Source organism: Enhydra lutris, unplaced genomic scaffold, assembly GCF_002288905.1.
Source record: "Enhydra lutris kenyoni isolate GAN:26980312 unplaced genomic scaffold, ASM228890v2 scaffoldscaffold34, whole genome shotgun sequence".
Taxonomy (NCBI): domain Eukaryota; kingdom Metazoa; phylum Chordata; class Mammalia; order Carnivora; family Mustelidae; genus Enhydra; species Enhydra lutris.
Window position 1 is genome coordinate 29,323,683 of NW_019154118.1, and position 27,586 is coordinate 29,351,268.

The following is a 27,586-nucleotide window of genomic DNA, read 5'->3' on the forward strand; positions in this document are numbered from 1 at the left end:
AGCAGCCTGGCGTGGATCGTCAGCCCCCTCCGGCTGGGAGGGGAAGACACGGGAACTCGGAAGCTAATGAACGAGGTCAGGAGAGGCTGGTCACCGCTCAGGGCAGCGACCCCTCCCATCCCCGCCAGCATGGGGGCCACCACACCCGCTCATTGGCTTCATCTGCCTGTCGGACCCGCCCCCACCTGCCACCCACAAGACAGTAGCTCCCACTGGGTCCCTGTAGTTGGTGGGAGCCATGAGGACTGCCCATGAACACTTCTCTTTCTGGGAGAGAAGAGCTTTCAGTAGTGCTAACTCGGCCCGCAGAATGGACACACGGCCTCCCTGCCTCATCCCACCAAGAGGACAGCACACTGGTGGGTTCACACGGGCTTGGCCCTGGCCTGGCGCCCCAACCTCCCAATGCCCGCGAGGGAGGCGCCAATGTGCTGGGTCGGTGGGGGTGGCACGGGAGACTCAGAAGGGCCCAGGTGAGTCACTGGAAGTTGCACGAGTAGAAGTGGCAGAGCAAAGACTTGAGCCCAGGTAGTGTGATTTCAAGGGCCGTATTCTTGACCCCTCCGCACAACCGACCCCAGTAATGATCCTGTCGACTCGATCACAGGGGAGGCCCCGTCCTGATGGGCTGAGTTCAAGCATGCACGAGGTATGGGACATTTTTCCTTTGCTTCTGGGGTTCATCCCTGGGGATGTTCCCAGGCTTGGCGCACCCCGCTTCCCCGGCTGGGTCGCAGGCCTCATTGTGACCTCTGACTCCCCCTTCAGGATTCAGGCACACGTCCACATGTCCAGACAGCTTGGCGAGCTGCCTGTGCCCATCTCACGTGGCTGGGGACTCCCCCACACTTTATTTTAATTAAAGAGAAAACAGACTAAATCTTGCAACTAAATCTTGGGCCTAAAAACAGACTAAATCTTGGGTCTTAAAAGCAAAGCTGAGCTATAAAAATCCAAGTTGGTCTCTCTGCTATGGGACAGCACAGCAGATAACTGGGCCAGGTTGCTGTCAGAGGGGGTGGCGTTCCCCAACTAAAGATTCTGCCTGGGCTCATGCCCATCCAAAACTTTATTTCTTCCATCTTCTTACTTGGTCCAAAACTCCTGTTATATGGAAAAAGCCTTCATTTTTAATAAAGCATTTGCTTTTATTCTCTCTCTTAAGTTGACTCAGAAGGCAAATAGCCCCTAAGTTCATACTAAAGTGTCATGACTGGTGGTGTGTGGCGGCCCCACGCTGGCGGAGACGGGAGGGGGTGCGGCCCTGAGCGGGGACTGATCTTTTCCCCGTAGCAGGTTTTCAGAGGCGAGAGGGCCTGAGGGACCCTGGGCTCTGCATCAGAAGGCGGGAGGAGCAGACGTCGTGCGGGCGCGCGGTGGCCTGGCGTGAAGAAAGGATTTGGAAATCAGGAACGAGAGGCTCTGGAAACGCGCCCACGGCCTTCTCCACCTCCTGCTCCGGAGCCCTCCTGTCACCGCGGAGGACCTGGCGCCATCTGTCCCCACATGCCGGTACTACACTCTTCCTGTCTCCCGGTCCTTGTCCTCTTGGGGACTCAGTTGGTTTATACTTGCCAGCTCAGGCCTCTCACTCCGTCCCCCCTGTTTCTTCTCTCTCCCTGGCCCCCCTCCCCTCCGGCAGCCTCGCGTCCCCCAGAGGCGGATGTTGTTGTTGTTTGTTCATTTTGTTGTTGTTGTTTTCCTCCTTGGGTACATGCCCAGAAGTGGGTTACTGGGACATCTGGTAGTTCCACTTTTATTTTGGGACAGTTCTGTCTAATACAACATTTACAGAAACAGCACCAACCTTGGGTTCTTGTCTAAATCATTATGTTCGGAAGCAAGTGCCTTTATGACCTTGTGAGGAAGCCAGTGCATCAGCGTAACTAAAGGATAGACCAAGGTGAAAACACTCTTCTCCAGTCGGACGAGGTGTTTTCACTGAAGACCTAATGTGGAGGAAGTTGCAGTGTGACTGAGTTGGGGCCCAGGGACGGCTGCCGTGATCACGACCTTAGGGCAGCTTGAACAACCTGGCAGGGAAGTGGGGAGCATCCGCACGCGTACAGGGAATGGATTGCCCCGTCTCAGCATGTCCACATCCCACTTCCCCTTCAAGGTCCAGCCCAAAGTCGACCTTCTCCAGGAAGCCTTCCTCGATTGTACCTACCCCCACCATAGTTCTTTCCTCCAGACGCCTACAGCATTTTGTCTCAACTGCTATTATTTTTTTCAAAGACTTTATTTAGAGAGAGAGGGATCACAAGCAGGGGGAGTGGAAGAGGGAGAAGCAGAATCCCCGCTGAGCAGGGAGCCTGATGCAAGGCTCGATCCCAGGACCCTGAGATCACGAGCTGAGCCGAAGGAAGACACTTAACGACTGAGCCCCCCAGGCGCCCTGAACCACTATTAACTTACCTCCAGGAATCTGGTACTCATGACAGCACCTGGAGTGTTTTGCATTTTTAGAAATCACGTGAGACACACCAGGAGGGACCTGAACTACTGACCGTAGCATCTCAAAGGCATCATTTACGTGCTAACACATGTCTGTGTCACACATGTTGAGGCACACATTTATACCCGAAACAGCCGCCCTTGCAGAACATGTAAAGGTACAGAAGTGAGCACACGCAAAGATCATTCAGTGACATCATCTTGTGCACGTAGTCAGATAAGGGGGACCAAGTCACAGGAATTTAAGCCCGCCCCCCGGTCCCTGACCAGGGCAGCCACCTGGTCTAAAAACCCTCTCTGGAGGGTTTCCATTCCTCATCTGTGAGCCGGACCTGGGACCTGGTTGTCCCCCGCTTGGACCCCACCCCGCTCCGTCATGGGCCAGCTGGGTGCACCGGTGGGAGAGCCTGATGGCTCAGGCTCGCCGAACACCACACTTGGGCTGAATCCTAACTGCCCCCTTCTTAACCTGTGACTCACACAAGTCCTCTCCCTTCTCTGGAGGTGATTTCCCCTGCAGAATACATGAAGCCAGCCTCCCAAGGCCGCGTGAGGTTATAACAGATGCATGGCAAGTTATGTCCAGGACGTAATAAATATGTGACTGATTGTTTATTATTGTCACCGTCCGCATTGCTCTCCTCGTCCTTCCCACAGAGCGTCCAGCGCGCAGACTTCTCTAATCCCCGGAGGCCGGAACCCCATTCCCCAGCGGCTGTCCCAGGACGCCCACACCAACCCTGCTTGCCGACCCCCGACCCAGACGCGCTCTCCTCCCAGCAAGGGCGGCTGTGTGCAGAGCCGCTCGAACGGGGCCCCCGGGTCCCAGGCTAATGACGGCTAACCCGGCCATGCCCCTCCATGAACCGACACAGGCCTGGCGACGTCCCTGACTAGAAGACGTAAGCCACAGACAGCGGCTGACCGTCTCCTTCAGGAGTAACCCGCGTGCCTTCTCCTAGATCACACAACTGTGCCAAAGTCAGTCTCTAACCAAAACCCCAAGAGCAAAGAAGAGCAATTTGCGCTTATTTTTTCTACTGAAAGCGACCCCCCCCCCCCCCCCGCCGGTTCTGGGGGACTAAATCACTGGAACGTTGCAACAGCGCTGGAGCGTAATGTATTGCTTCACACTCCCGATGGGGCAACTGTTGCAGATGCGGCTTTTATAAGGGACCGGGAGAGAGAGCAGTGACTTACCCACTATCTGGGGAGCTGGAAACACCCACAGCGGAGGGGACCCCTCCCGGAGGAAGGCCAGGAGGGCAGCGTTTGCAGAAAAGGCCATGTTCCGTCTGAAGACATTGCCTCTCCTGATCCTCCTGTCCGTGCGGCTCTCCCAGGCCTTCCCAGTCCCTGGGGGGTCCCCAGAAGAGACGGATGCACAAGTCGTTCAGGTAAACGAGCTCTCCGGTGGGCCGGTGGTCGACATGCTGCTTCTTAGGCAACTGTGTGGCTTGTTTCTACTTTTTAATTAAATCAGCCTGAAAGAAGTTATGTGGAAGCTCTGTCTGAGCTCAAACATCTCGTTTCCGGGATCTGGAGGGTTCCTAGCTGGAGATCCATTGAGAAGGAACGGCTGTATTTTATTTTATTTCTTATTGTGTCATGTTAGTCACCGTACAGTACGTCATTCGTGTTTGATGTCGTGTTCCATGATTCATTGTCTGCGTATAACCCCCAGTGCTCCATGCAATCCACGTCCTCCTTAATACCCACCACCGGGCTCACCCATCCCCTCCAAAACCCTCAGTCTGTTTCTCCGAATCCGTAGTCTCTCATGGTTCATCTCCCACTGATCCCTCCCCCTTTGTTTTTCCCGTCCTTATCCTAGTGTCCTCCATGCTATTCAAGAAGGAATGGTTTTAACTATAAAACTAAGTGGTTTTCTTTCTCAGTCGCCTAAGATTCTCCCCATCCGTTATACGCAACCCAGTTCCTCCATGTCTGATGCTTTCTGTACTCTCTCTGCAGTCAGAAACCTCAGGGGAACCAGAGAGCACAAGGACGGGCTTTTAGAAGGAACTAGAAGTCAGTTCCTGGTACAATGAGATTTCCTACAGCAGATTCTGCTTCTAAATACATGTTTATAAATGTTTATAAAGCAAAACCACTAGTTATTTTCCCTCATTACACGAAAGTCAGGCCAAATTTTGAAGAGACACTAGGGAATGCTGTCAAAGATTTGTCACACGTCGTTTCCTTAGCATTGCAGTTGTAGAAAAGCATTGTTCTTTTTGTTTTGTCCTTTTCCGTTTTTCTTAAATACCTCTCACAGTGGGACTAGTATTAACCCCGGGGCTAACAGCGAGGGCTCTGCGAGTGCTGACCGTGTGTGGGACGCCCCGCTGGGCACCTCGTCCATCCTCCCTGCAACCCTGTGAGGTGCTAGTTTTACTCTCACTTGAGAGACCAAAGTGAATCTTAAGTCCTTTAAATGACGTGTCCAAAAACCGTAGCAGAGCTAAGACTGGAGCCCAAGCCTCTGAGTCCCACAGGTGGGAAGAGCACAGAAGTGCCAGTCCTGTGTCACCTGCCTGGTGACAGGTGTTCCCAGGGTGCTTGGGGCGAGAGAGACCACTGACGTAGCCCCTTCCCCCCACCTCTGCGGCCTGAGCAGCATGGCCCCTTGCAGAGGTGGCGGGTGGGGAAAAGGCTAGTGTCCACGAGGCGCCGTTCTTCCTGAGACACCGTCAGTTCTCATTTGGGAAGCCTCGGGGACAGTGGGGACCCACATTGTCACCTTGGCAGTTTCCCTGCATCTGGGCACGCCCATGTCTTAGTGAGGAGGATGGAACGTTCTCTTCAGGAGCAGGAAGATGGTTAAAAGAGAATCCACTTCGGTGCAGTTAACGTCCCAGACATCCGCACGCACCAGCGCCCCTTGTTCTTTGTAAGGAGGAGCCAGGATCCCGCCAGGCTCCTGCCTGCTCCCTCCTGCGCACCAGCACTCCGCGTGGGGACATGGGCCTCGTCCCTTACGAAATACCTGCTTTTGTGTATCAACGCTGACTGGAACGCCAAGCGGAAGGGCTGTCCTGTCTCGCCGTCCCTGCTCTCTCAGAGCGGACCCCGAATCCGTGCTGCCCTCCCACGGGTCATTAGCCAGTTAGGAGCCTGCGGCGATGTGGAGAGCGTGCGGGGTGCCCAGGGGTGGGCGGCGGCGCCCCAGCAGGGCCCCTTCCGTGTCTATCTGTGCCCAGGATTACCTAGAAAAGTTCTACCAGTTACCGAGGAGAGGACTGCGGTCGCAGAGGCAGAACAGCCCTAGCGTGATCGTTGAGAAGCTCAAAGAGATGCAGCGTTTCTTCGGGCTGAGCGAGACGGGGAAGCCGGACCGGCAGACGCTGGCGGTGATGCGGGAACCTCGCTGCGGGGTGCCCGACAGCGGGGACTTCACTCTGACCCCCGGAAACCCCAAGTGGGAACAAACCAACCTGACCTACAGGTGAACGTTCGAGCCCAGAGCCCGACAGGGGTGTTTGTCAAGGCTTTGTGACGGACTGGGTGCTGTCCCAGGACGCGGGATACGTGGGAGACAGGTGTCCCTGCCCGGGGCGGCCAGAGCTGGTGTGAAGGAGCAAAGACCCCACAGGCTTTCCTCCCCCACAGCCTGACGCTCCAGTCCTCCTCCCCCAGCAGTCTCAAGAGGACAGGGCAACACTAGGCAGTGTCTCTATGAACTCCACTGAGGACCCCAAACAGCCTCACTCGTTGCTGGGCAGACCAACCCCAGTTCCATGTGTCCTGATCACAGCAACGATACCCAGGATTGGTTCAGTACTGTGGTTTGCTGAGTTCTGGGCTGAATACGTAACATGTCCTTAATCCCCTCAACCCCTCTATGAGCTACTATTCATGATGCTCTTAGGAATAAAGACACTGAGTTTAAAGATCAGGAATGACCTGTCCAGAGGCAGGTCTATCTGCAGCCCCAACTCCCGTCCCCCTCCCGCCCCAGACCCTCCTCACGGCTGGTTCGTCACATACACCGCTCTGTCCCAGAGGGAGAACCATGGTCTGCTGACAGCCGGCCTCTAAACCATGAGTCCTCCTCCCATCTTCTCATTTTTAAGGATTATTAAGTACACCACACAGTTGTCAGAGGCCGATGTGGAGGAGGCTATTCAGAAAGCCTTTCAAGTGTGGAGCAACGCGTCACCCCTGACCTTCACCAAGACCTCGCAGGGAGAAGCAGACATCAAGATCGCTTTTGTCCAAGGAGGTAGGCTCGTCGTGCTCAGATTGGCCCTCCTGGCTAACCCGGGACTCGGCAGGGACCCGACAAACTGTCTTGTTTCAGATCATGGTGACAATTCTCCATTTGATGGACCCAATGGGATCCTGGCTCACGCCTTCCAGCCGGGCCAAGGTATTGGAGGAGACGCGCACTTCGATGAAGACGAAATATGGACCATAAATTCCAGCAGTAAGTTAACCAGGATTGGGTTAACATGCAGCTCCTGACCAAGCTTCCTCCCATCAGAATCCCCTCCTGTACGCGTGCACACACACACATACACACACACACACGCGCCCGAGTTACTATAACCTTTCACACTCACGCGGGCTGATCGTTCTAAATTTTTGAGACTTCATAATGCTAAGTAAATTTAGGTCTTAAAAAAGCCCTAAGGCTAATTATTCACCTTGCTTTCCTAGGACAGCCGTCGAAAAGCTAGAGACTGTGGCTAAATCCCGCCCTGTCCTGTTCGCATAAAGTTTTATTGAAACAGGGACGCCCTTTCTTGTTTATGTACCGTCTATGGCTGTTCTCACGGTTCAACAGCAGAGCTGAGTACTTACTACGGAAAGCACGCAGCTCACAGAACTAAAATACTATCTAAAACCTCACAAGCTTGGGGGCCGCTGCTTCAGGGCTTCTGTTTCTTTGTAATAATCTGAAATTTAATGATGTTTGGAGAAGGTCCTTATTTTGAAATCCAGAAACAACCGGGTTCATTGAGAAAACTACCCCACTCAGAAAACAGCCACCCTATTTTTCGTTGAGCTGTTTCATTTCACAGAGCTCATTTTTGGTGGTTGTTCCTATGGGACAAACTACCCCTCTCAGGAGAAGACTGACAATGAGAAGAGTCAGACCACGTGAAGGAAGAACACATTAGAAAATAGGAAAGGAACCTTTAATCTTTGCTTGGAACCTGCTCCTCCCACCTTTTTCTCAATGTCTGTGTTGTGAGCGTTTGCCCCACCCAAGTCCCTGCGCTAGGCGCTGGGATTAGCCAAAGATAAAGAACATTCTGCAGGACTTTGAATTCCTCTTGCCCGCCCCGCTGGTGCACGTGGTGGTCCCCTCTTACCTGAACTAAGTGATCCAGATTCCCACCTAGGCTGTTTACCTCCAGTTCTGCTCTAAGCTTTCCCAGCACTGCAGCAGAATTTACACTGGGAGAGCCCGTGGTGGACCACGTTACCCTCTGGTGTAAACTTCCAGTATTATGTTTCTGGACCACGTAACATCTGGAGGGCTCGTGGGAGTCAGCCAACTCGTCCTTCGTCCTGTCTTCCCGTTCCCCCTGCAGCAGCCACGCTGCGCATGGACTGCTCCCACGTCACCCCACGTGCCTCCCGACCACCCCGTCTGCTCACATGGCACCCCCAGACCTCCCTTCTGAAATCCCTCTCTGCCCTGCCCCACACCACCCCTGTCTTGTGTTTTAGCTGGAAGTGAGGACTTTCTGCTCAGAATCCCAACAGCCTCTGTTTCTCTTTCTCGGCCACTCCGCTCACTGTCCTGTGCCACTCGCGTCGTTGAGCTACAGCTCCCCTTCTAGACTGTGCATCATGACCCACCCCCCAGAGCCCCTCACAATGTGCTCCAGCACTCAGAGAGGCTTTTGAGATGCACTCAGAAATGCAAAACTGCAAGGATATGATGGTCAAGAAAGAACGTCTTGGGGCAGGGGTAGAATTTCAGCAGACTAGCTGTCAGTAGGACAGGGCATAGGTCTTGCCATCAACCTGGATTTGGCTCCAGCTTATTGGTCGCAAGACCTCTAACAACATACCCAAAATCTGTGGGCTTCAGTCCCTTTACTGCAGAAATATTTCTAAATACTTGACACAAATGTGGCAAGGACTGAATCGTATCGTATGGCCCTGCATGTCGAAAGTGCTCTTTTTTAAGAGGTGAGCATGGAAGACAGGGCACGTTGTGTCTGCAGGACGGCCGGAGTGAAGAGTTCCCCTCTCACAGCAAGTCCTCAGGAGTCCGCCGGGCCAGTGAGGGGTCCTTGCTCTCGGCCAAGGAGCTTGGGCTCTGTCTGACCAAAGTGTGAGCCTTGGAAGTCGGGTTCCCAGCTGGGGAAGGCACTGTGCTCCTGGAAGCTAAAGCTGGGGGAAGGAGCAGGTTTGTCTCTTTCCAACAAGGGAGAAGGTGGAGAGTCCTTGAAGCTGCTGGGAGAACTGGGAATCCGGGAGGAGCTGGTGCCGGCTGACGGGGTGTCGGGGAGGCCAGGCAGGTCTGTCTGCATCTGGGGCTGGTCGTGACCCAGCAGGGCTCTTCTCTAACTGAAGGGTGAGGACCTGGGTGGCTGAAGCGGGCTGCGGAGCCCCACAGGACAATGGAGCCCCCCGCCCTGCCCAGTCCCTTCTCTCGGGCTCTGGTCCACACCCGTGAAATACCAGAGTCAGATCAAAGGCTGTATTTGTATTTCTTGCTTCTGAGCTCTGGTGAGGAGCTTCCCGCACCTGAACCCCCAGCTCCTACCTTGATGCATCCAGCCTCCATCTCTTCAGGTGCCTGAAGGGGAAATGCGGGAGAGGGGCAGGGCGGCGGTTTCTCCAGCTCTGCTGGCCTGGAAGCCGTGTTCCTCGAGGTCCTACTGTCCCCGCCCTTGCCGCCACGTGGAGCCACCGCCCGCCACACATGCTTGCGTTTCAGGTTACAATCTGTTCCTTGTCGCCGCCCATGAATTTGGCCACTCCTTGGGGCTCGCACACTCCGTGGACCCCGGAGCCTTGATGTACCCCAACTACGCCTTCCACGACCCCAGCACCTACACCCTCCCCCAGGACGACATCGACGGCATCCAGGCCATCTACGGTGAGGTCCCTGCTGGAGCCCCGGGCACCCAGGGAGGCGCCGGCTTGTCTGGGGCGTCCTTGAGAAGAGGGACGGGATGAGGAGTTTGAAGTAACGCATGGGGAGGGGGAGGCACGGAATTTGAACTATTTTACTTCACAACTGAACCTGGAGCATCTCTGAAAACCACCGTTCCGGTTTAAGGTAACTTGAAGAGGGCCACGTGTATGGTTGCTTTGATCCCTTGTGGGAGGGTCTGGCAGGCTTTCTCGTCCTGTGAAAACCCTCCGCTTCCTGAGGAGCGTCCCACGTACTCCAGCAGTCACACTGGACGGAAGCTGATAAAAAGCTTTTTTTTTAAAGGTCCTTCAAACAACCCCGTCCAACCAACCGGACCGAGCACGCCCACGGCCTGCGACCCCAGACTGACGTTTGATGCTATCACCACACTCCGTGGAGAAATACTATTCTTCAAAGACAAGTATAAGATTGAACTGTTTCTTCCTTGGACTTAATTTACCAGCATGACTTAGAGCTGGGTTCTAATCAGTCCCCGGGGGACACATCGCGTGCCTTTTCCTCCGGGTCCTGGGTTTGTGCAGCCCCTTGCAGTGGGTTGTGCTTTCTGAGTAACTCAAAATGTCCCAGAAAATTAAAAAAAAAAAAACCAAAAATGCAAACACACGTAAACATTCAGATGTGGGTGATAGCGTGGGGACCCAGGCTCCGGCTACCTGTGGGTTTACCAGACACCGAAACCTCATCCACTCCTGCCCACATTCAGTCCAGGGAATGGACTGAGCCCAGGATAAGCTGGAGCAGGTCACCTCATGGGTTGGGGTTTTCATTCTTCCACCGGCTGCTTTGTGACTGTGGGATCGGGGGTGGATTTACTCTTTTGCTTTTGCTGGAAAACTTGAAAGAATCTCCGCATTCTGTAGGAACAAGAGCGAGCCTTGCCAGGGCGTGTCGGGGGGACAGGGCACATGCGATCCTAGAAGGTCACTCCTAGGAGCTCCCCTAAAGCCTGGGAAGCACCCCGGAGGTGAACAGCATCACGCACGTTGGCCACGGTGCTAGAAATTGCCCCCGGGACGGGGCCCACCGTCCCTGCAGTGTCGGCAGAGCGGGCGCACACGGGGGCCTGGGGACGCTGCCTGCTCACAGCCCTGTGCTCTGCTAGGTACTTCTGGAGGAGACTCCCTCAGCTGAGAAGAGTCGAACTCAACTTCATCTCCCTCTTCTGGCCGTCCCTGCCGGACGGCATACAGGCAGCCTATGAGGATGTGGACGAGGACCTCGTTTTCCTATTTAAAGGTAACTGCCTACAGTTTTCACCCTGTTTTCGTTGTCTCCGAAGCGAGGGGAGGATTTCCTTGTGGTCCCTTCCGGGCTGAGAGGAGCTGAGCCGATGATAGCATGTCACCCCAACTGGACTTGCTCAAGAGACCTGGGCTGGGTCAGGACCCGGCACTCACTGCTCCGGGAGCTGGAGCAGCTCTTTCTGCCTCAGCCCTGCTTTCCCACCCCGTGCTGCCCTCCTCGTCCCAGGTCTAACAGTGTCCGAGCCCCCGCGGCTGTAACTGCATCTCTGCTTCGAGGGCTCATGACCTGACGGAGTCCCCCAGCCGTGAGGCCCTGCTCGTCAGGCTCAGAGTTGTTAGCGGGGGCTGGGGAACCATGAGGGCTGATACAGCCCGATGAACTTGACCACCTCAGTCTTTTCGAGACTCCTGTTCGTTGTTTCTGTGAAGAATTTACACCAAGACTAAGAAGGGATACCACATGATGTTGCAGAAGCAGAAAACTTTATCTAACGTGTGACCCGACTTGTTGACAGGTAGCCAGTACTGGGCTCTGAATGGCTATGACATTAAGCAAGGTTATCCCAGGGACATCTCAGACCACGGCTTCCCAAGCAGCGTACGAGCGATCGATGCAGCTGTTTACTACAGGAGAAAAACCTACTTCTTCGTAAACGACCAGATCTGGAGGTAAGGCAAACTGTTTCAGTTGGAGGTGGACATCTGCCTGTTTACTGTCTACAGACCACTAACAAGCAGCCGTCTGAAGGTTCTAAAACCCGGGTGATCTCGGATAGGCATTCTTTCTCACAAAATGATCGATGTTGCCATGGCTTTGGAGAGTGTCATTTTTATAAAATTAAAAAGTCTTCACAATGGTATTGAAGATTCTATGTCAGGAAACAAATCAAACCTTGAGAAAGCCCCGGGAAGGGAGGCAAAGAAAGAAGCTGATTCTGGGGCCGCCTGGGTGGCTCAGTGGGTTAAGCCTCTGCTTTCGGCTCAGGTCATGATCTCAGGGTCCTGGGATGGAGCGCTGCATCGGGCTCTCTGCTCAGCGGGGAGCCTGCTTCCTTCTCTCTCTCTGCCTGCCTCTCTGCCTACTTGTGATCTCTCTCTGTCAAATAAATAAATAAAATCTTTAAAAAAAAAAAAAAAGAAGCTGATTCTCAGGAAATGAATTCTAACACACTCAAGAGAGCCCACAAAATGTGGGGGCCACACTGGACTTGTTACCTCACTACTGGGGGTGGGCAGGGGGTGAGAGGAAGAGAGACTGACTCTGTACCCGTCGAGGAAATCTCAGAAAAGCAAACCCTTCTTTCAGAAAATAACATTGTGCTAGCCATCAGAAGCCTGCTTCAGTGTTGATGCTACCCGCATATTTTATAAAGGGGATTTTGTACGCTTAGGTAGAGAACTCTGCCGTTCTGAGGCCCAGGACATAAGACATTATGAAGACCAAATGAGAAAATATGTGTGAGGACACTTTATAAAGTATATGTAATTTAAAGAAAACTGTTGTCATCAGATACTTTACTAATTTTAAAACATGGGATTTTTTTCTCATCAGATATGATAACCAAAGACAATCCATGGAACCAGGTTATCCCAAAGCCATAGCGAGTATCTTTCCAGGAATAGAAACCAGAGTTGATGCGGTTTTCCAGCAGGATCGTAAGTAAAATAATAATAATGATGATGATGATGATGATGATGATGATAAATTTGTTTAAATTTTTAAAATAGCACATTTGCATTTAAATGTTATATTAGGAACAACTGAAAACATCTGAGATCTAAAAACTAATTCAATATTTTATCTTTTTTTTTTTTTTTTTTTTTTTTTTTTACAGATGTTTTCCTTTTCTTCAGTGGACCAAGATATTACGCATTCGACCTTGGTGCTCACAGGGTCATCAGGATCGGCAGAAGCCAGCGATGGCTGAACTGCTGAGAAACCAAAGCCAAGTCACGCTTGCTCGCACCCCTCGCTGCCCGCAGAGGGAAAGCCCAGTTTGCACAGCCATTTTCCTGCGTCCTGTTTAGACTCTTCCTAACATAAGTAATGCTGTTTGCTGTCGCTGTCCTCACTGGACCTGCCTTCTGTGAACATACATCTGGAGTACCCGTTGTCTCCAGGTTCCTCTGATTCCATCTCGAGAGGAGATGAAGCTTCCTTGTCCCCTCAATATCCACTCTACCAGTACTTGCTTACCCGACTTCTGCAATGCTTGTGTATAACCTCAATCTCCTTTCCCTGCTGTATACAGTTCAGCACTGGGCTTTGGTGGAGGGTAGAGTCCAGGAACAGCATGAACCGTGCCTCTCGCCTTTACTAAAAACGTAGTGTTATTCTCCACCCTCGGAAAAAATACTGTGGATCCATGTTGTGGCTTGAATTGTGTCTCCCAGAAAGAGAGGTTGAAGCCCAGTGGTAGGTACCTATGAGAAGACCTTATTTGGAACTAGAGTCTTTGAAGGTGCAACCAGGTAAAAGGAGGTTACGCAGGAGCAGGCTGGACGTAAGGGCTGGGGTCCTCGCGCGAGGAGGAGCCACTCAGAAACGTAGCCGACAGACACGCGAACATAGAGACAGACACGCGAACGGCGCACCCACAAGCCAAGAACGGCCAGCAACCACCAGAAACCAGGAGGAGGCGAGGAAGGATCCCTCCTAGGACCTTCAGAGCAAAGAATCTTATCCTCCCCACACCTTGGTTTTAGACTTGTAGCTTCCAGAACTGGGATCGAGCAAGCTAGGCTGGAGTCTGCGGAGCTTCCTTCCGGCAGTCCTGGGGTATCTGACAGCTTAGTCAACAGGAGAGGACAAAGTTGAACCCTCTGTGAGGGTTACTGTCACCTTCCCCAACAAGGAGAAAAAGGGGAGGTACCACATTCTCTTCTGTCTCCACCCTACTCTGTCCTTTTAGAGTCTAAGCAAGTGAGCTAGTGAATGGACCTGTCGTTCCTTATTTCTTCTTCTCCAGGGATACACAGGAGGGCACAGTCTCCCCCAAGGAAGATTTACTGCACAAACAGAACAGCACTAGGCACAGAATTCAGTGAATCCCATTACATTAAAGTAAGCTGAGATGCATACCTTTGATAGTGGTTCTTTTCTGTCAAGAACTTTAGGGCTCTGGGACCATAATGGCTAATCCAGATATCAAAAATCATTAAAATGTCATATCTGCAGTTGTTAGACCATAATGCAGCTTATTACTCATTAAGTAAGCAAATTGTAGAATATATGTATTACTAACACATTCTATTTCCTTTTTCTGTTTTTAAGCCTCACAGATAATTTAGTAATTCAGTACCTTATTCTGGTTCAAAAATTACTGGGTTCGAAATAAATATATTAAATGACTAACTAGTGATCTATAATTTCTGAAGATGTTGCCACCTAGTTCATATAAGGTAGAGAGACGAATGGCAAATTTCACTATATTTGAAGTTCTTTGTTTTCTTGTCAGAATTATAACATTGACATTAACTTTTTAGAAACTGTTTCCATACACAAAATACTTCGTAAATACTCGATTTCCTTCACAGGTCCCCTCAAATATGTCAGCACATTTTCTTCTCAACTTATTTTATGAGATGAGAAAACAAACTTGGATATACTATCATTTCATTCAGTCACTCATTTGTTTATTCAACAATAACTCATCACCTGCATGTCCCAGGTACTGTGCTAGGGAAAGTGAAAGAGAGAGAGAAGGAGTTCGTTGTATCAATGTAATAAGTGCAAACATTGGAGTCAAGTTCAGACTATGCTATTTTCTGAGACATCTTGTGTTCACTTTTACAGGCATGAAGATGGGAGATTCAGAACACTGGCTAGTTATGCTAGGTTCTTGGCCCAAACCTCATCTATATACACATTGTTGAGACGAGAACTGAATTCATAGCATTCCTTTAACCATATTTCAGAGAGTCCTCGAAAGCGAACCACAATGAGAAGTGAAACAAAGAACTCAAAAATTACTCCTTTTTAAAAGTCCTCTTTGTGTGGTATTTTCTGGCTGTTACACTGACATTTTATGTAAATACAAGAGCTCCAAGACTCTGAGCTCAGAACTTAAGTAATGAGAGGACTTTTTACCTTGGGTTAAATTTCTTCAAAAGCAAAGCCTAACCCCAGACCTTGGCGTGGTTATTTTTACTGGGGACACGTTCCCAGGAAGCAGGAGTGGGGCAACAGGCAGAGTGAGTAAGAGGAGAAAAGCCAACACAAGGGCGCTGTCGAGGTTTCTATGACGGGCAACAGAGGCTTGATGCCAGCTGGACCTCCTGAGAAGCCTACCCAACGCCTTTGTCTGTTGAAATCTGGAAGGGATGGGAAGCTGGGTATTTGCGCATCTGTTCCCTCCTGCCTAGGGTGGGTCTAGGTGACGCTTGGGAAGAAAGCAGAAGCCATGCCAGAGATACCTCCTGCATCTTGTTGATGGGAAGGTAAAATGTTGGGAAACTGGAGAAGTCTTCTCTGGAGGAATTTAGCAGCCCACTGACCTCTGTTAACACTTTCTCCCCCCTCCTTTGTTGTGACAACACCCCAATTTCACTTGTGATCACGATACATCCAACAAATGGAATACATTCTGTGCTCCTGCTGGCAGATGCGGCCAGTGTTTAATTTCTTGCCAAAATGCATATGCAGAGTATTGTGTGGGCTTCTGGAAAGACACTGGGAACTTGTTTACTCTGCCGTCCTCCTTCCCGCTGCCTGTAACACACAAAGTCTCCAAACGTGTGAAAAAAATCTTCTAATATGAGAAACAGGCACCCAGAAAGAAACTTTGAAGAAATAGAGACAATTCTGGGAGCAAAGCAAAATGTCAAGATACGGTTAAAAATACTATACATTCTCAAAAGATAGGGCATATTCTACATCCAAAAACCACTAACAAAATGCAAGAAAATAAATAAAACATTCAGAGAATTATAAAGAACTCTTGGAAACTAAAAACACAACTGGGCTGGAAAATAGTGTTGGCAGAAAACAGTGAAAGAAATATTGGAGCACAGAGTTTCAATCAATGAGGTCCAAAAGATGTGCATTCCAGAAAAGGGAAGGGAAAATTGAGTGGGAAAAAATTATTGAAATGACAGAGGAAAATTTTCTGGAAATTTTCATAGTGAAAGGGCCTGCTTACTGCCCAGCAACATTAATGGGAGAAGAAAAAGAAAGAAAGAAAGAAAACCACAAGAGACTTCAGTATGAAATTTCAGGATAGCTGCATAAAGAGAATATTTCCAACATCTTTCAGGAGAAAAAAATGAAGAATCAGAATAAAAAGACTTCCCAGCAGCAGCACTAGATTCTAGAAAACCAGTCAAGAGTGCCTCTAACATCCGAAAGAAAATTTACTTCGGTACACTCTCGATCTGGTGTCAGGATGGAATAAGGGACATTCTTAGGCACAAGAAGATTGAAAACACTCATTTTCCTTGCACGCTTTCCAGCGCCTGCCCCCATCTCCCTTGGCTGTCTTCAAGTGTATTGGCTCTAATTGGCCAGACCTCCCAAAGTGCATCTCTGCTGAGCTACCTGCCTCCTATGGGCTCCCGCCACACACCCCCTGTCCCATCCCCATCCTACCCATTTCCTTCTTCAGGACCCACTGGAAGCCCCACCTGGCTGAGCCGCTGGGGCACGCCCATCAGCAGTGACCCTCTCTTTGGCTTTTCTCCACTCTGGAATCTTCCGTGCACATTTCGCCATCCGTCTCAGTTTTGCCTGATATTAATGTCTGTACGTGTCTGAATTTCCCAACAAGATGGGAACCGATCTCATTCATGCTTCAGTGTATGGTGACAGGCTGATAGCAGGTGCCCCGCAGACATGGGTTGTTTATCTGGTTAATTACGACAATCTGACGCTTGATTCAATTGTATTTTCATGATACCTTTCTAGCCAAGATATCCTGGCATTTCGTTCAAAAGAAAATTACTTTATAAACTCTCCAGAATGTCAAAGATAAGAAGAGCTCCAACTTTGCAAGGACAACAGTAACTTGGAGGCGGGCTCCCTACTCTGTGCAATTGAGTAATCAACAGTGATTGTGTTTCCTCAGAAACTGCAGATCACGATTGCAAAATCAAGTTAACCTAAGGGGGAAGGGCTTATCATGACACACTTCATGGCAAATGTCCTTTTCTGGTATTAATTAAATGACAATACAAGCCAAGTCATGCCACGTCTTACTCTTGTTTTCTGAATTCCGTGGAAACAGAAACAGGCTTTGGCAGAAAGGAGAGCGGAATGAAGAGACTTCTGCTTCGATTTTGGCTCCTTATAACGTTTTCTTCTGCATTTCCTATAGACCGAAAGATGGACACGGACGAGAACGCACGGCTGGTGCAGGTATGTGTCTCAATATATGTTAATAAGGGCTATCGATAAAAAATTAATTTTCTTGGTTGCCTTGGAACCTAACAAGACAGCAAATTCCTGCAAAAGATTCTGGTACTTTCCCCTAACTCAAGGACACCAAGTAACCGTGTGTGGGGCGGAACCTGGGGGTGGGAAAGGAAAGGAGATTTGCTGCCACTTCAAGCTGTGGGTCCCGGTGGAGACCGAGGGAGGAGAAAGGGAACAGCCCTGGGAGAAATGGGGTCTCTCCACAGGAATATCATACCAGCTAGGGGGACCCACCTCCAACTCTAGGTCCTTACCCCTCCATGCGTCCAAATACTTGGCCTTGGAGATTCCCTCTAAAAATCAGTCCAGTCAATTTGCCATATTTGGTTAAATTAATCACATCTGCAAAAAGAACAACCACATACCTCTTCTAGAATTTGTTTCAAGGGAACACCCAAATGCAGGGGCAGGCAGCGGTGTCTAAGCTGTGCGATCATTTAACACGTAGAATCCACTGATTGTCCTCCCTGCAGGCGTGGAGTCGTGTGGGCTGCATGGGCTGGGTAACCCCGGTCCCACAGGCTCAGCCACTCGTGGAGAGCTGGAAAGGCAGGCTGACTCTGCTTCCTTCCTTTCTCCTTCCCTCCCCCCTCCTTCTCTCCCCTCACTCCTTACGTCTTTCTTCCCACCCACTGCCAAAAAGGATTTCAGGTGATTCTGTTTTATCCAGAGATACAGATGTGCTGTCCTGTAGTTTGTGTCCTCCTTTATTTTTTCTCTCTCTTTGATCAGGCATATCTCAACCAATTCTACTCTCTTGAAATAGAAGGGAGTCCTCTTGTTCAAAGCAAGAACGGGAGTCTCTTAGATGGCAAGATTCGGGAAACGCAAGCATTCTTTGGACTGACATTGACTGGACAACTCGACTCACACACCCTGGAGATCATGAGGACACCGAGGTGTGGAGTGCCAGATGTGGGTCAGTACGGTTACACCCTTCCAGGATGGGGAAGACACAACCTCACATACAGGTAACACCTGCGCATACTGTCTCCCCCCAGCACCCCGGTCCAAAACCACAGGACCGTAACAGTTTATTTTACCGAGCACTTCCTAGGTCCACTGATCTCATTTGCTCCATCCTCCCTGTGACGCTGGGATGTAGGCAGCCCTGCTGGGACCACCTGAAACAGACACTGAGACAGAGGTTATCGAAGTATCCCCAAGTCTTCCCAGCAGACTGGCTCTGGCAGATACGCTTCAATCTCCCGCCTGGGCCACTCGCATACACACTCGGGACCCGGAGCTCGGCCGTCGGACTGCTGACGGCTGAAGCGACGGCTCGAGCATGCTCGGGAGAAGATGGGAAGAGCCTGGAGTTCAGCCAGTTCATGTTAGAGATGCCTCCGGCTAGCATCGTCAAACCTCAGGTGGAGCCCGGGCGGAGAGGGGAGTCCGCCCCAGGCGTGCCGGGGACAGGGGGCCGGCTCACTGGCAGAAAGAGGGTGGCGTGTGCTTCCCACCCGAGTCGGTGGCCGTGACTGTGGCTCTCGAGCCCTCCCGCGGGCCCCAAAGAACACGTCTCCTAGCTCTTCCTTCATTGTATTGAGTCTTAGGAATTAAAATAATCATAGCTCTAGCAAGACAGGGAATGGAAGCCAGAGGGAAGTCTTTTCCTGAGGAACTGAGTCTTTCAAGCTCTCAAGGGAGACTCTTTGCATATGACGCGAGCGTGAGACTGATGTCCTCGAGCCGCTGAGAACGCCGAGAATGCAGATCTCCGCTCGTGCACCGCAAGGCCGCTCCGGAGAGGGGTGCTCCCCCGTCAGGATGTGATCTCAGGGAAGTCACAGAACCTCTCTGAGGCTTGTTTGTTGACATCTTGTTCCACTCCGCGATGCACAAGCAGATGACAGGATTGAGTCATAGAGCATATGGAAATGTACTTTGTTTAAATACTAACATAAGAGCGGCACGATGCTATCAGTGACCGCTGTGTGTGATTTATAAGAAACGATCGTTTTGTCTTTGTGTGTCTGAATGCATGTGCTGTCACCGACGCATCTGTTTCTGTAATTTTTGAAGAATCGTCAACTACACTCCAGATATGGCCCGGGCAGATGTGGACGAGGCCATCCAGAGCGGCCTTGAGGTGTGGAGCCGAGTGACTCCGCTGACATTCACCAAGACTTTCAAGGGGGTTGCGGACATCATGATTGCCTTTAGGACCCGAGGTAAGGTTTCTGGCAGAGGGAAAAGTCTGGCTATTTCCAACTCAGGAGATTTGGACAGGCTGACCTTTCTCTCCCTGTGACCTGTGTCTCAGTGCATGGCCGGTGCCCTCGTTATTTTGATGGCCCCCTGGGAGTCCTCGGACATGCCTTTCCTCCAGGTCTGGGTCTGGGTGGAGACACTCACTTCGATGAGGATGAAAACTGGACCAAGGATGGAGCAGGTGAGCCCAATTCTCTTTGTGAGCAGAATCTTGTTCAAAAGAATCCCTGAAATGGCTTCACAATTAGTTGCTTTTTACTTCCCAGTTGCCCCACAGTTTCCATATTCACTGATGGACGTTTCGGTATCTATTAGATAACGGTGCTCTTCACGTCAGGACCTTACCCGCACAGTGTCCTCATGAAGACGCTGATCCTTTCCGGATCTGGGCCTTCTCCGCGTGCTCACACACGCACGCATGTGCCCACAGCGCCTGAAGGTCTGCCATGTGCCTGGAACCATGCAAGACCCTGGAGTTGTACTAGACCAACCACAGAGTTGTACCAGACAACTTCCAGACCTTCACAGGTTCATGACCTTGTGTGCTGCGGGGCCCGGACCGCACCCTACAAGTCAGTGTGGGCCGTGTGTTGTAGCAAGGGTAGAAGTCACCTGTGGCTTCAGGACAGAAGAAGACTGTAGGGGCTGGGATTCTGAGTTCATGACTGAAGGATGGCGTGTGGGCTCGCAGCGCCTGGAAGGTCGATTCAAAGGCATGAACTTCCTCTTCTAACACTTGCCCACCTGCCGAGGAATTAGACCCCAAACCTTACTCAACCTATTCCTTTAGACCAAATGAGTTGATTTCATTTCATGCCTGCCTGGTACTAAAATAGGAATTTTTTTATTACTTCTCAAACAAGAAACAAAACTTTACTACAGTAAAAATATGTGTATCCTACAAGGGAGCAGGCTCCGTAGACTCTGGGTTCTCCCCATTTCATTTTCTGTCATTGACAATAGTTGCCTTGGGTCTGGGGTCTGGTTTCCAGGGTCCCAGGAAAGCAGAGGCTACGGCTCTCCTGATGTGTGGTCTCTCCGATCACACGGTTCAGTCCAGACAGTCTGTGAGTCGTTCTGTAGTTTCTGCAAACCAGCGCATGATAGATGCTCACAATTTCGGTAAACGAAGTCAATCAGAAATCCTTTACCAGACAGCCGTCATGAGCCAGCTCGGCACCACAGCTGGAGCACACAACTGACCCTTGCCTTCAGGGTTTTACAGCCTAGAGCACACGCAATCTCAAACAGCAGTTAAATCAGCGTGACCCACCCGGGGTAAAGGAAACGATAGCAAAGCGGTAGGAGCAGGGAGAAGAAATGGGAACGGGAACACGGGTCGGGGAGGAAGTGACGGCAGACCTGAGCTGGAGGCTAAGCAGGCACTCAGCTGCGGAGCACTCCTGAAAGCACAGCCCAGCCGACTCAAGCAGCAAGATTGTGGCGGAAACGGCGAATAGGGTCCAGACCACGCAGTGTCTGAAAAGCCAGCATGAAGGTTTGAAAGTCATGAGATGACTGGAGTTTGAATTATCTTTTCAAAGAGTCCCTTGTCCCATCTTGTCCAAACGCACACGTAGCGACACTGCCAGCCAGACGAGGGGCACCAGCCGAGGCCAGAGCAGAGAAGCCCGAAGGACCGTTAAATAATCCCTGGTCATTCCATGCTCATTTGTGCCGGCATCATTGGACAAGGCTCCATCAAAAAAGGCTCGGCCTTTTCTTTAGGGTCCATAGGCTGAATTGCAAGTCCAAGGACAGTCTTTCATGTTTAGAACCTTACAGGCTAGTGGGAGAGACCGAGAAAAGGGCAGTTTCGCCTGCATGCGGAGAACTCCAGTATGGGTGTGTAGGAGGCATATCCAAGCATTCTTTCATCCACATAAACACCGGCACATCCAGCCACCATTATGAAGTGCCCACTACTGACAGGCAGGTTAGCAGTCACCGGAGAAAACCGGTGGCTAAGACGCAGTCCCTGAAAAGATGCACAACTTCATGGAAGTGGTCAGTGCAGCCCCTCATGTGCTATGGCAGAATTCAACACCGAGTCTGTGGAAACGCAGAAAGGTGCCTTTAACTCAGCCAGGAGAGGAGGGGTGCCTAAGAGAAGCCTCACACACGAGCTGATTCTAAAGGGATTTTCTGAGCAACAAGTGAGAGAGCTCGGCACACAGGGGTGGGAGAGGTGATGTTCTGGGTAGAGGGGATGGAGGTAGGAAGCCAGAGAGATTAGAAGGAGCATGGCACAGATGAGAGATGAAAATGATTGCATATGGTTAGCTCATGAAATACGAAAACAACGTATAAGCCTGATACAAAGGCAGGGACTAGATCATGGAGGGCGATGGCAAGGACTTGATCCTACGGCAGGGAGGACTTCCACAGGTTACAAGTAGGATAAACGTGACCAGACACACAGTATAACCCATCAACAACCAAAAACTGGTGGCTTCTCCTTTTTTATTTTTGGAGTAATATCTACTTCTCACACACCTGTTTCCTGCCATCTTGTTGTTCTTGATCATATATGTTCATGATCATATGATCATGATATGACTAGTGTTGAAATACTTCCCAGATAAATGATGGCACACAGACCAATTATCCACTCTATGGCAAGCCTTTCCTTCTCTCTGCTTGGCTACTTCTTAACCTCAGATGCAACCATTCTCCTTTTGACTGACCCATATACCCATGTCTTTCCTGGTTTTGTTAAGGATTCAGCTTATTTCTTGTGGCTGCTCATGAATTTGGCCATGCACTGGGACTCTCTCACTCCAATGATCAAACAGCTTTGATGTTTCCAAATTACGTCTCCCTGGATCCTAACAAGTACCCGCTTTCTCAGGACGATATCAATGGGATCCAGTCCATCTACGGTGAGCAACCTCAGAAATCAGAATATAAGTGAACTTAGTAGGAAGATTTCCAGAAAGGAAGTGAAAAAATCACTTCTTGAAATATCACCATGAAGAAAACACCCACTTGGGTAAGATCCTTCTCTAGGTATTTCCACATGCCTTCTGAATTCACGGTGCCCTTCCTTTTCTCATCAAAGGGAGTCTACCTAAGACATCTGCTAAGCCAAAGGAGGCCACCGTACCCCATGCCTGTGACCCTTATTTGACTTTTGACGCTATCACCACCTTTCGCAGAGAAGTAATGTTCTTTAAGGGCAGGTAAACCCATTCCCTTAAATACCTCAACTCCCTATGAATATTTTACTTTTCAAGAGATTTGGGGGTAAATAGGGAGGAAATCACAGAGATGGAGGAGAATGTGTTCCTTTTCATTTTCATTTTATAACTGTCCATACTCTTTGGAATACTTTACTATGTGTATATATCTCTTGCTTGTTTGATAAATTAATTTTTAAGTGTTGTTAAGCAAATTTTTAATTGCCGTTGTATAAGAAGGTTAAGTAGGATCATTTTCAGTGATCTCTTCGCTAAAACCGTACACCCATCCCAGTGGTGTGGGAGCTGACCATTTCAGGAGCCAATTTCATTTCAGGAGCCAATGGTTAAAGTTGGGGGGAGGATTGCAAACCACTTCGCATCATTTCTGTAGCCTGGAACTGGCCATGGTTGGGGCATTTGCACCCTGGAAAGCAGCAGATGATAAAAGTTAGGTCTTTTTTCCAGTGAGAGCGCCAGCTGGGAAACACGAATGAGCAGACCGTTCCTTCACGTGGCAGCAGGGACGCGATCGCTGGGGTGGGAGCACTCCTCTCTCCCCGCGGACAGCTCACTGGGCTGCAGTGGCAACGTGGCCTGTCGGTTCTGTGTACCATGACTGCGTTTTCAGAGCTCAGTATTGGGACACAGACCATCTCACAAGCACAGGGGCACAAGGAGAGAATATTTGAAATCTGTCCCCTTCCACCCACAGCGAGACAGCCCTCGGATGCCATGCTCCACGCCGTGGGGGCTAAGGCCGCTTGGCCGGGACGTCAGAGAGGGGCAGCCCAGCACGGGAAGGGCTTTTCGGTCTTGTTCATAGACTCAGAACTTTACAGCCTGAGGGGAACATCTGAGGAAATATTTTACCGCGCAATGCTCACAAGTCTTTATTCTAGCGAACATCAGACTGAAAGCTTCTTCTGAGATGCTCGCTGTTGCCTTGGAACTTTGAGCATCGCTGATTTGGCAAAAACAAGGTCCCTGAGCTCTGAGCATCGATATTTCTATGAGCAGTTGCTACTCTTGGTTCCCAGGAGAGCAAGCTCACAGGCGTGTCTTGACCTTGGTAGTGCCAGAGGAGACGTGAACTCACAACCACCTACATCGGCTGAGGAGAAGTGTGTGAATGCTCTAAATTATTTGAGGGGAATCTAATCAAAAGAGAAGCCTAGATTACAGTGTTTCCACCACAATATACGCTGTTTGTGTAAAGTGCTTTTTTGTTGTTTTTTAACCCAGGCATGTGTGGCGGATTTACTACGATATCTCGGACGTTGAATTTGAACTGATCTCTTCATTCTGGCCCTCCCTGCCAGTGGATATCCAAGCTGCATACGAGAGCCCCAACGATAAGATTCTAGTGTTTAAAGGTAACTTTGCCCATCACGCTTTTTCTTCTGTCTCTGGATACGTGAACCGGTCGGTGGGTGTTTGGGGCAAGGAACACAAAATCCACGTGTGAGGCAAATGGAGAGTTCTCTGCCATAGGTTCCTACAGAAAGAAAAACTACCCAGGGTTCTCTGTGGCTGTGAAGATGAACATTGTCCCAACTACACCACAGCTAAAAGAAACCTGTATGGTAAAAACTAAAATAACGATCTTTTTTCTGCCAAATAAAGAGAACCCATCCCTCTTTTATATTTCTTTTTTACTAGGATTATCAGATTTGGCAAATAAAAATACAAGACACATTGAATTTCAGATAAAACACACAATTTTTTTATTATGAGCAGGTCCCTTGTAATATTTTAATATCCTTATAGTAAAAGTCAGCCAGTGTTCGTTTGAAATTCAAATTTACCTGGAATCTTACATTTTTCAATGCTGTTTTTATATGGATTTCATCAGATTACTTGCCTTTGCGAATAGCCGAGGGCTGGAATCTAGGAGATTGTGTACAAACGAAGCTGACTGGGTTGTCAGAGTCAGAGACATCACCAGTCCGCACACTAGCAAGCCTGTTGCTTGACTGTCGGTGTGTGTCATGCGTGGAGTCGGAATGACAAAGGCTGCTCAAGAAGGCAGTAAGAATAAGCGGGACAGGAGATGACAGAATCCCGAGAAACGAGGAATCTAGTTATTTTCGAGTTTCTTAGGACACCTGTTTTTCCCTCTAGGTAGCAGATGAGAAGATAATCACTTTCTCTCTTCCTAGATGACAGCTTCTGGGTGATCAGAGGATATGCTGTCTTGCCAGATCATCCCAAACCCATCCATACGCTCGGCTTTCCAAGACATGTGAAGAAAATTGACGCGGCTGTCTGCGACCACAGCACCAGAAAAACCTACTTCTTTGCGGGCATTTGGTGCTGGAGGTAAGTGTGCAGACAATCGACCTCTTCGTTTTATTCTGCGGAAAACATCCACACACCATCACTTTTTATTTATGGGCAGAAATAAAACTCACCTGTAGTCCTCTAAAATCATTTATGTTCAAGCCCACCTCGGGGAGATGGCATTCACCAAACAAAAGAATGTTTCAGGGAGTCCGAAGCTCTTTCTCTAACATAAAAAAATAAAATAAAATAAAGATAAGATAAAAAAATAGAACTGGTGATGCCAACCAAATTGCTGATAATACAAATATACCCTATCAAAATCTGGAAAAGCTGCAAGCTGAGCCTTACTTTGTGTTTTCTTTTTTAATTGCAACATACTTATGATACAGTGTCATGTTGGTTTCTGGTACAATACAGCGATTCAACACTTCCCTCACCCCGGTGCTCGTCACGACAGGTGCCCGCCTTCCTCTGCTTCCCGTTTCCGCGTCCCCCGCCCGCCTCCCCTCCAGTGCCCAGCAGTGTGACCTCTGTAGTGCGGGGTCTGGTTTGAGAGCCCGCATTCTGATTTGATGGCATCAGTCTGACGAAGGATGCGGCTTGCTTCCACTCCTCGTTTTTTCTTTTCAAGACACTACAAGTGATTCAGCCACACACAATCTTTGACGTGTTTTTCATTATTGACAGAATTAGTTTTCCTCTACCAGGGCTGCTGCTTCTCCACATCCCCCTTTGACTCCGAGTGGGGCAGTGGAAGGACTCAGCTCCCCAGAGCAAAGATCCCCTGGGAACGTTTCCAATCCCTGCTCGCAGGTATGACGAAGTGACCCAGAGCATGGACAGAGGGTACCCACGGAGGGTGGTGAAGTTCTTCCCAGGAATCGGTCTCCGAGTCGATGCTGCTTTCCAGCATAAAGGTGAGCATCACTGCCTAAGCCTGTGGGTACTCAGGAGACCTCAGTGGCTGGGTGAGAACATAGACAGAAGTGGAAATGCTTCCATTTTCCTTGGTTGGGTTTTTTGTTTTTTGTTTTTTTTGGTTTTTTCTTTTTTTTTTTTTTTGAGGTTGGCACTATTCTTTTTTTTATTATGTTCGGTTAGCCGACATATAGTGCGTCATTAGTTTTTCAGTAGCATTCAATGATTCGTTAGTTGCATATAACTTTTAATGTGATTTTACTCTTCTCGGGTACCTATAATAATAAACTCCACCCAGGCTGGCATTCCCACAAACCGAATTCTAAGTTCTGTTACACTCTTTCAAATCTCTGTAAAAAGGTACCAAAATTAATTTTACTTATCATTGATCCAAGATAGCCCCTGAAAGACACTCCCTGAAGAGTTGTTTTTGTTTTTGTTTCTCTAAGATTTTCGTTGTCAGAGACAGAGAGAAAGAGAGCACAAGCAGGGGAACAGTAGAGGTGGAGGAAGAAGCAGGTTCCCCGCCGAGCAAGGAACCCCGTGCAGGACTCCATCCCAGGACCCTGGGATCGTGACCTGAGCTGAAGGCAGACGCTTAACGACTGAGCCCGCCAGGCGTCCTGCACACCCCTGGAGAGTTTTAAGTGTGAGGAATGACTAAGCACACGAACTGGACAGTGACTCTCGAACTAGCATGTGTGTAGTTAATGTGTGCACTTGGGGGTTGTGTGGGAAATGACAAATCCTTCAGAGTTTTTGAAGCGGATGTAGGACTGTGGGTAAGAAGCAGAAGTCTACAGCTTTAGAAGCACCCCGGTGCTCAGAATGCTGCGATGGCCTCGGACTTAGACCATGGATAACCCCCTAGAACATGGGGTAAACAGAGCCTAAAAAGTTTCCTGAATGACACCACCATTTATTGCAGTGAAATCTCACACAAACCTTAACACCTAAAACAGAGCAGAGCGACTCGAGGAAAATGAGGATATAGGGCCCAAGGCCAAACCCACAGGGGCCTTCTCCTCCCCCTTTGCTAAGACACTGTTCTGAAACCTAGTATGAGAACCTCTGGCATGAACCACAGTCTGGCGAGACAAGGGGTAAGCCCCTTGACATTCATGTTCAGACCTTGGCTTCTTCCTTGGGGAAATAAAACTAACAATATTTCTCATGTGACAATAGTAAAGTAAAATGTATCTCAGTAATACACGAGTTCCTTTTCTCTCCACAGTGTGCAATTATTTTTTCTATATATGCCTATAGTCAACAAGTGTGGAGCCATCATAGAGTTGCACGAGATAACTAATGATGTTCTCTCTCTCTAGGGTTCTTCTATTTCTTCCGTGGATCAAAGCAATTTGAATATGACCCCAAGGCAAAGAACATCACCAGAATAATGAAAATCAATTCCTGGTTTCGGTGTAAAGAACCATTAAACGCATCATCCAATTTTCGTATCAGTGAGGAAGAAGTCCGTTCAGGAGGAGTAGAGATGTTTTATCATAAGACTTTGTACTTGCTTATTCTCAGCATTGTTCATGTGCTGAAAAAAAATCTATAGTTATCAATAAATTCATAAACCTAAAATAAACCACCAGAGGTCTTTTAATCTGAACTCTGCTTCAAAGTGGAATAGAGCCGTTCTGTCACCCAAGTTGCTGGTCCTGCCTCTGGATATCTGTTGGACAAAGATCCCATGGTATCCTGAGCTGCCTGATGTTTTTTACAGGAAGTTGTGATGTGCAAGCCA

The 27,586-nt window shown here is 49.5% G+C and overlaps 2 protein-coding genes across 2 annotated transcripts; both read left to right on the plus strand.

Moving 5' to 3' along the window:
* The first annotated feature begins 3,728 nt into the window (after positions 1 to 3,728).
* On the plus strand, positions 3,729 to 14,144 carry LOC111153789 (matrix metallopeptidase 8). The gene is made up of 10 exons (XM_022513028.1): positions 3,729 to 3,854; positions 5,661 to 5,905; positions 6,534 to 6,682; positions 6,761 to 6,886; positions 9,362 to 9,523; positions 9,866 to 9,983; positions 10,686 to 10,819; positions 11,343 to 11,496; positions 12,380 to 12,483; positions 12,663 to 14,144. The coding sequence occupies exons 1-10, from the start codon at positions 3,744 to 3,746 to the stop codon at positions 12,761 to 12,763; spliced, it is 1,404 nt and encodes a 467-aa protein (XP_022368736.1). The 5' UTR covers positions 3,729 to 3,743; the 3' UTR covers positions 12,764 to 14,144.
* Positions 14,145 to 17,077: 2,933 nt separating this feature from the next.
* LOC111153859 (matrix metallopeptidase 27) lies at positions 17,078 to 27,397 on the plus strand. Its single transcript, XM_022513127.1, has 10 exons — positions 17,078 to 17,179; positions 17,969 to 18,207; positions 19,262 to 19,410; positions 19,503 to 19,631; positions 22,171 to 22,332; positions 22,512 to 22,632; positions 23,875 to 24,005; positions 24,792 to 24,951; positions 25,729 to 25,832; positions 27,162 to 27,397. The coding sequence occupies exons 1-10, from the start codon at positions 17,078 to 17,080 to the stop codon at positions 27,395 to 27,397; spliced, it is 1,533 nt and encodes a 510-aa protein (XP_022368835.1).
* Positions 27,398 to 27,586: the final 189 nt, after the last annotated feature.

Bases quoted from the DNA above. Each gene is read 5' to 3' on its own strand.
- LOC111153789 (XM_022513028.1), top strand. From the start codon at position 3,744: ATGTTCCGTCTGAAGACATTGCCTCTCCTGATCCTCCTGTCCGTGCGG. The intron at 6,887-9,361 runs GTAAGTTAACCA...CTTGCGTTTCAG, and splicing joins ATGGACCATAAATTCCAGCA to GTTACAATCTGTTCCTTGTC. The intron at 9,524-9,865 runs GTGAGGTCCCTG...TTTTTTTTAAAG, and splicing joins CGGCATCCAGGCCATCTACG to GTCCTTCAAACAACCCCGTC.
- LOC111153859 (XM_022513127.1), top strand. From the start codon at position 17,078: ATGAAGAGACTTCTGCTTCGATTTTGGCTCCTTATAACGTTTTCTTCT. The intron at 19,632-22,170 runs GTGAGCCCAATT...GGTTTTGTTAAG, and splicing joins CTGGACCAAGGATGGAGCAG to GATTCAGCTTATTTCTTGTG. The intron at 25,833-27,161 runs GTGAGCATCACT...CTCTCTCTCTAG, and splicing joins TGCTGCTTTCCAGCATAAAG to GGTTCTTCTATTTCTTCCGT.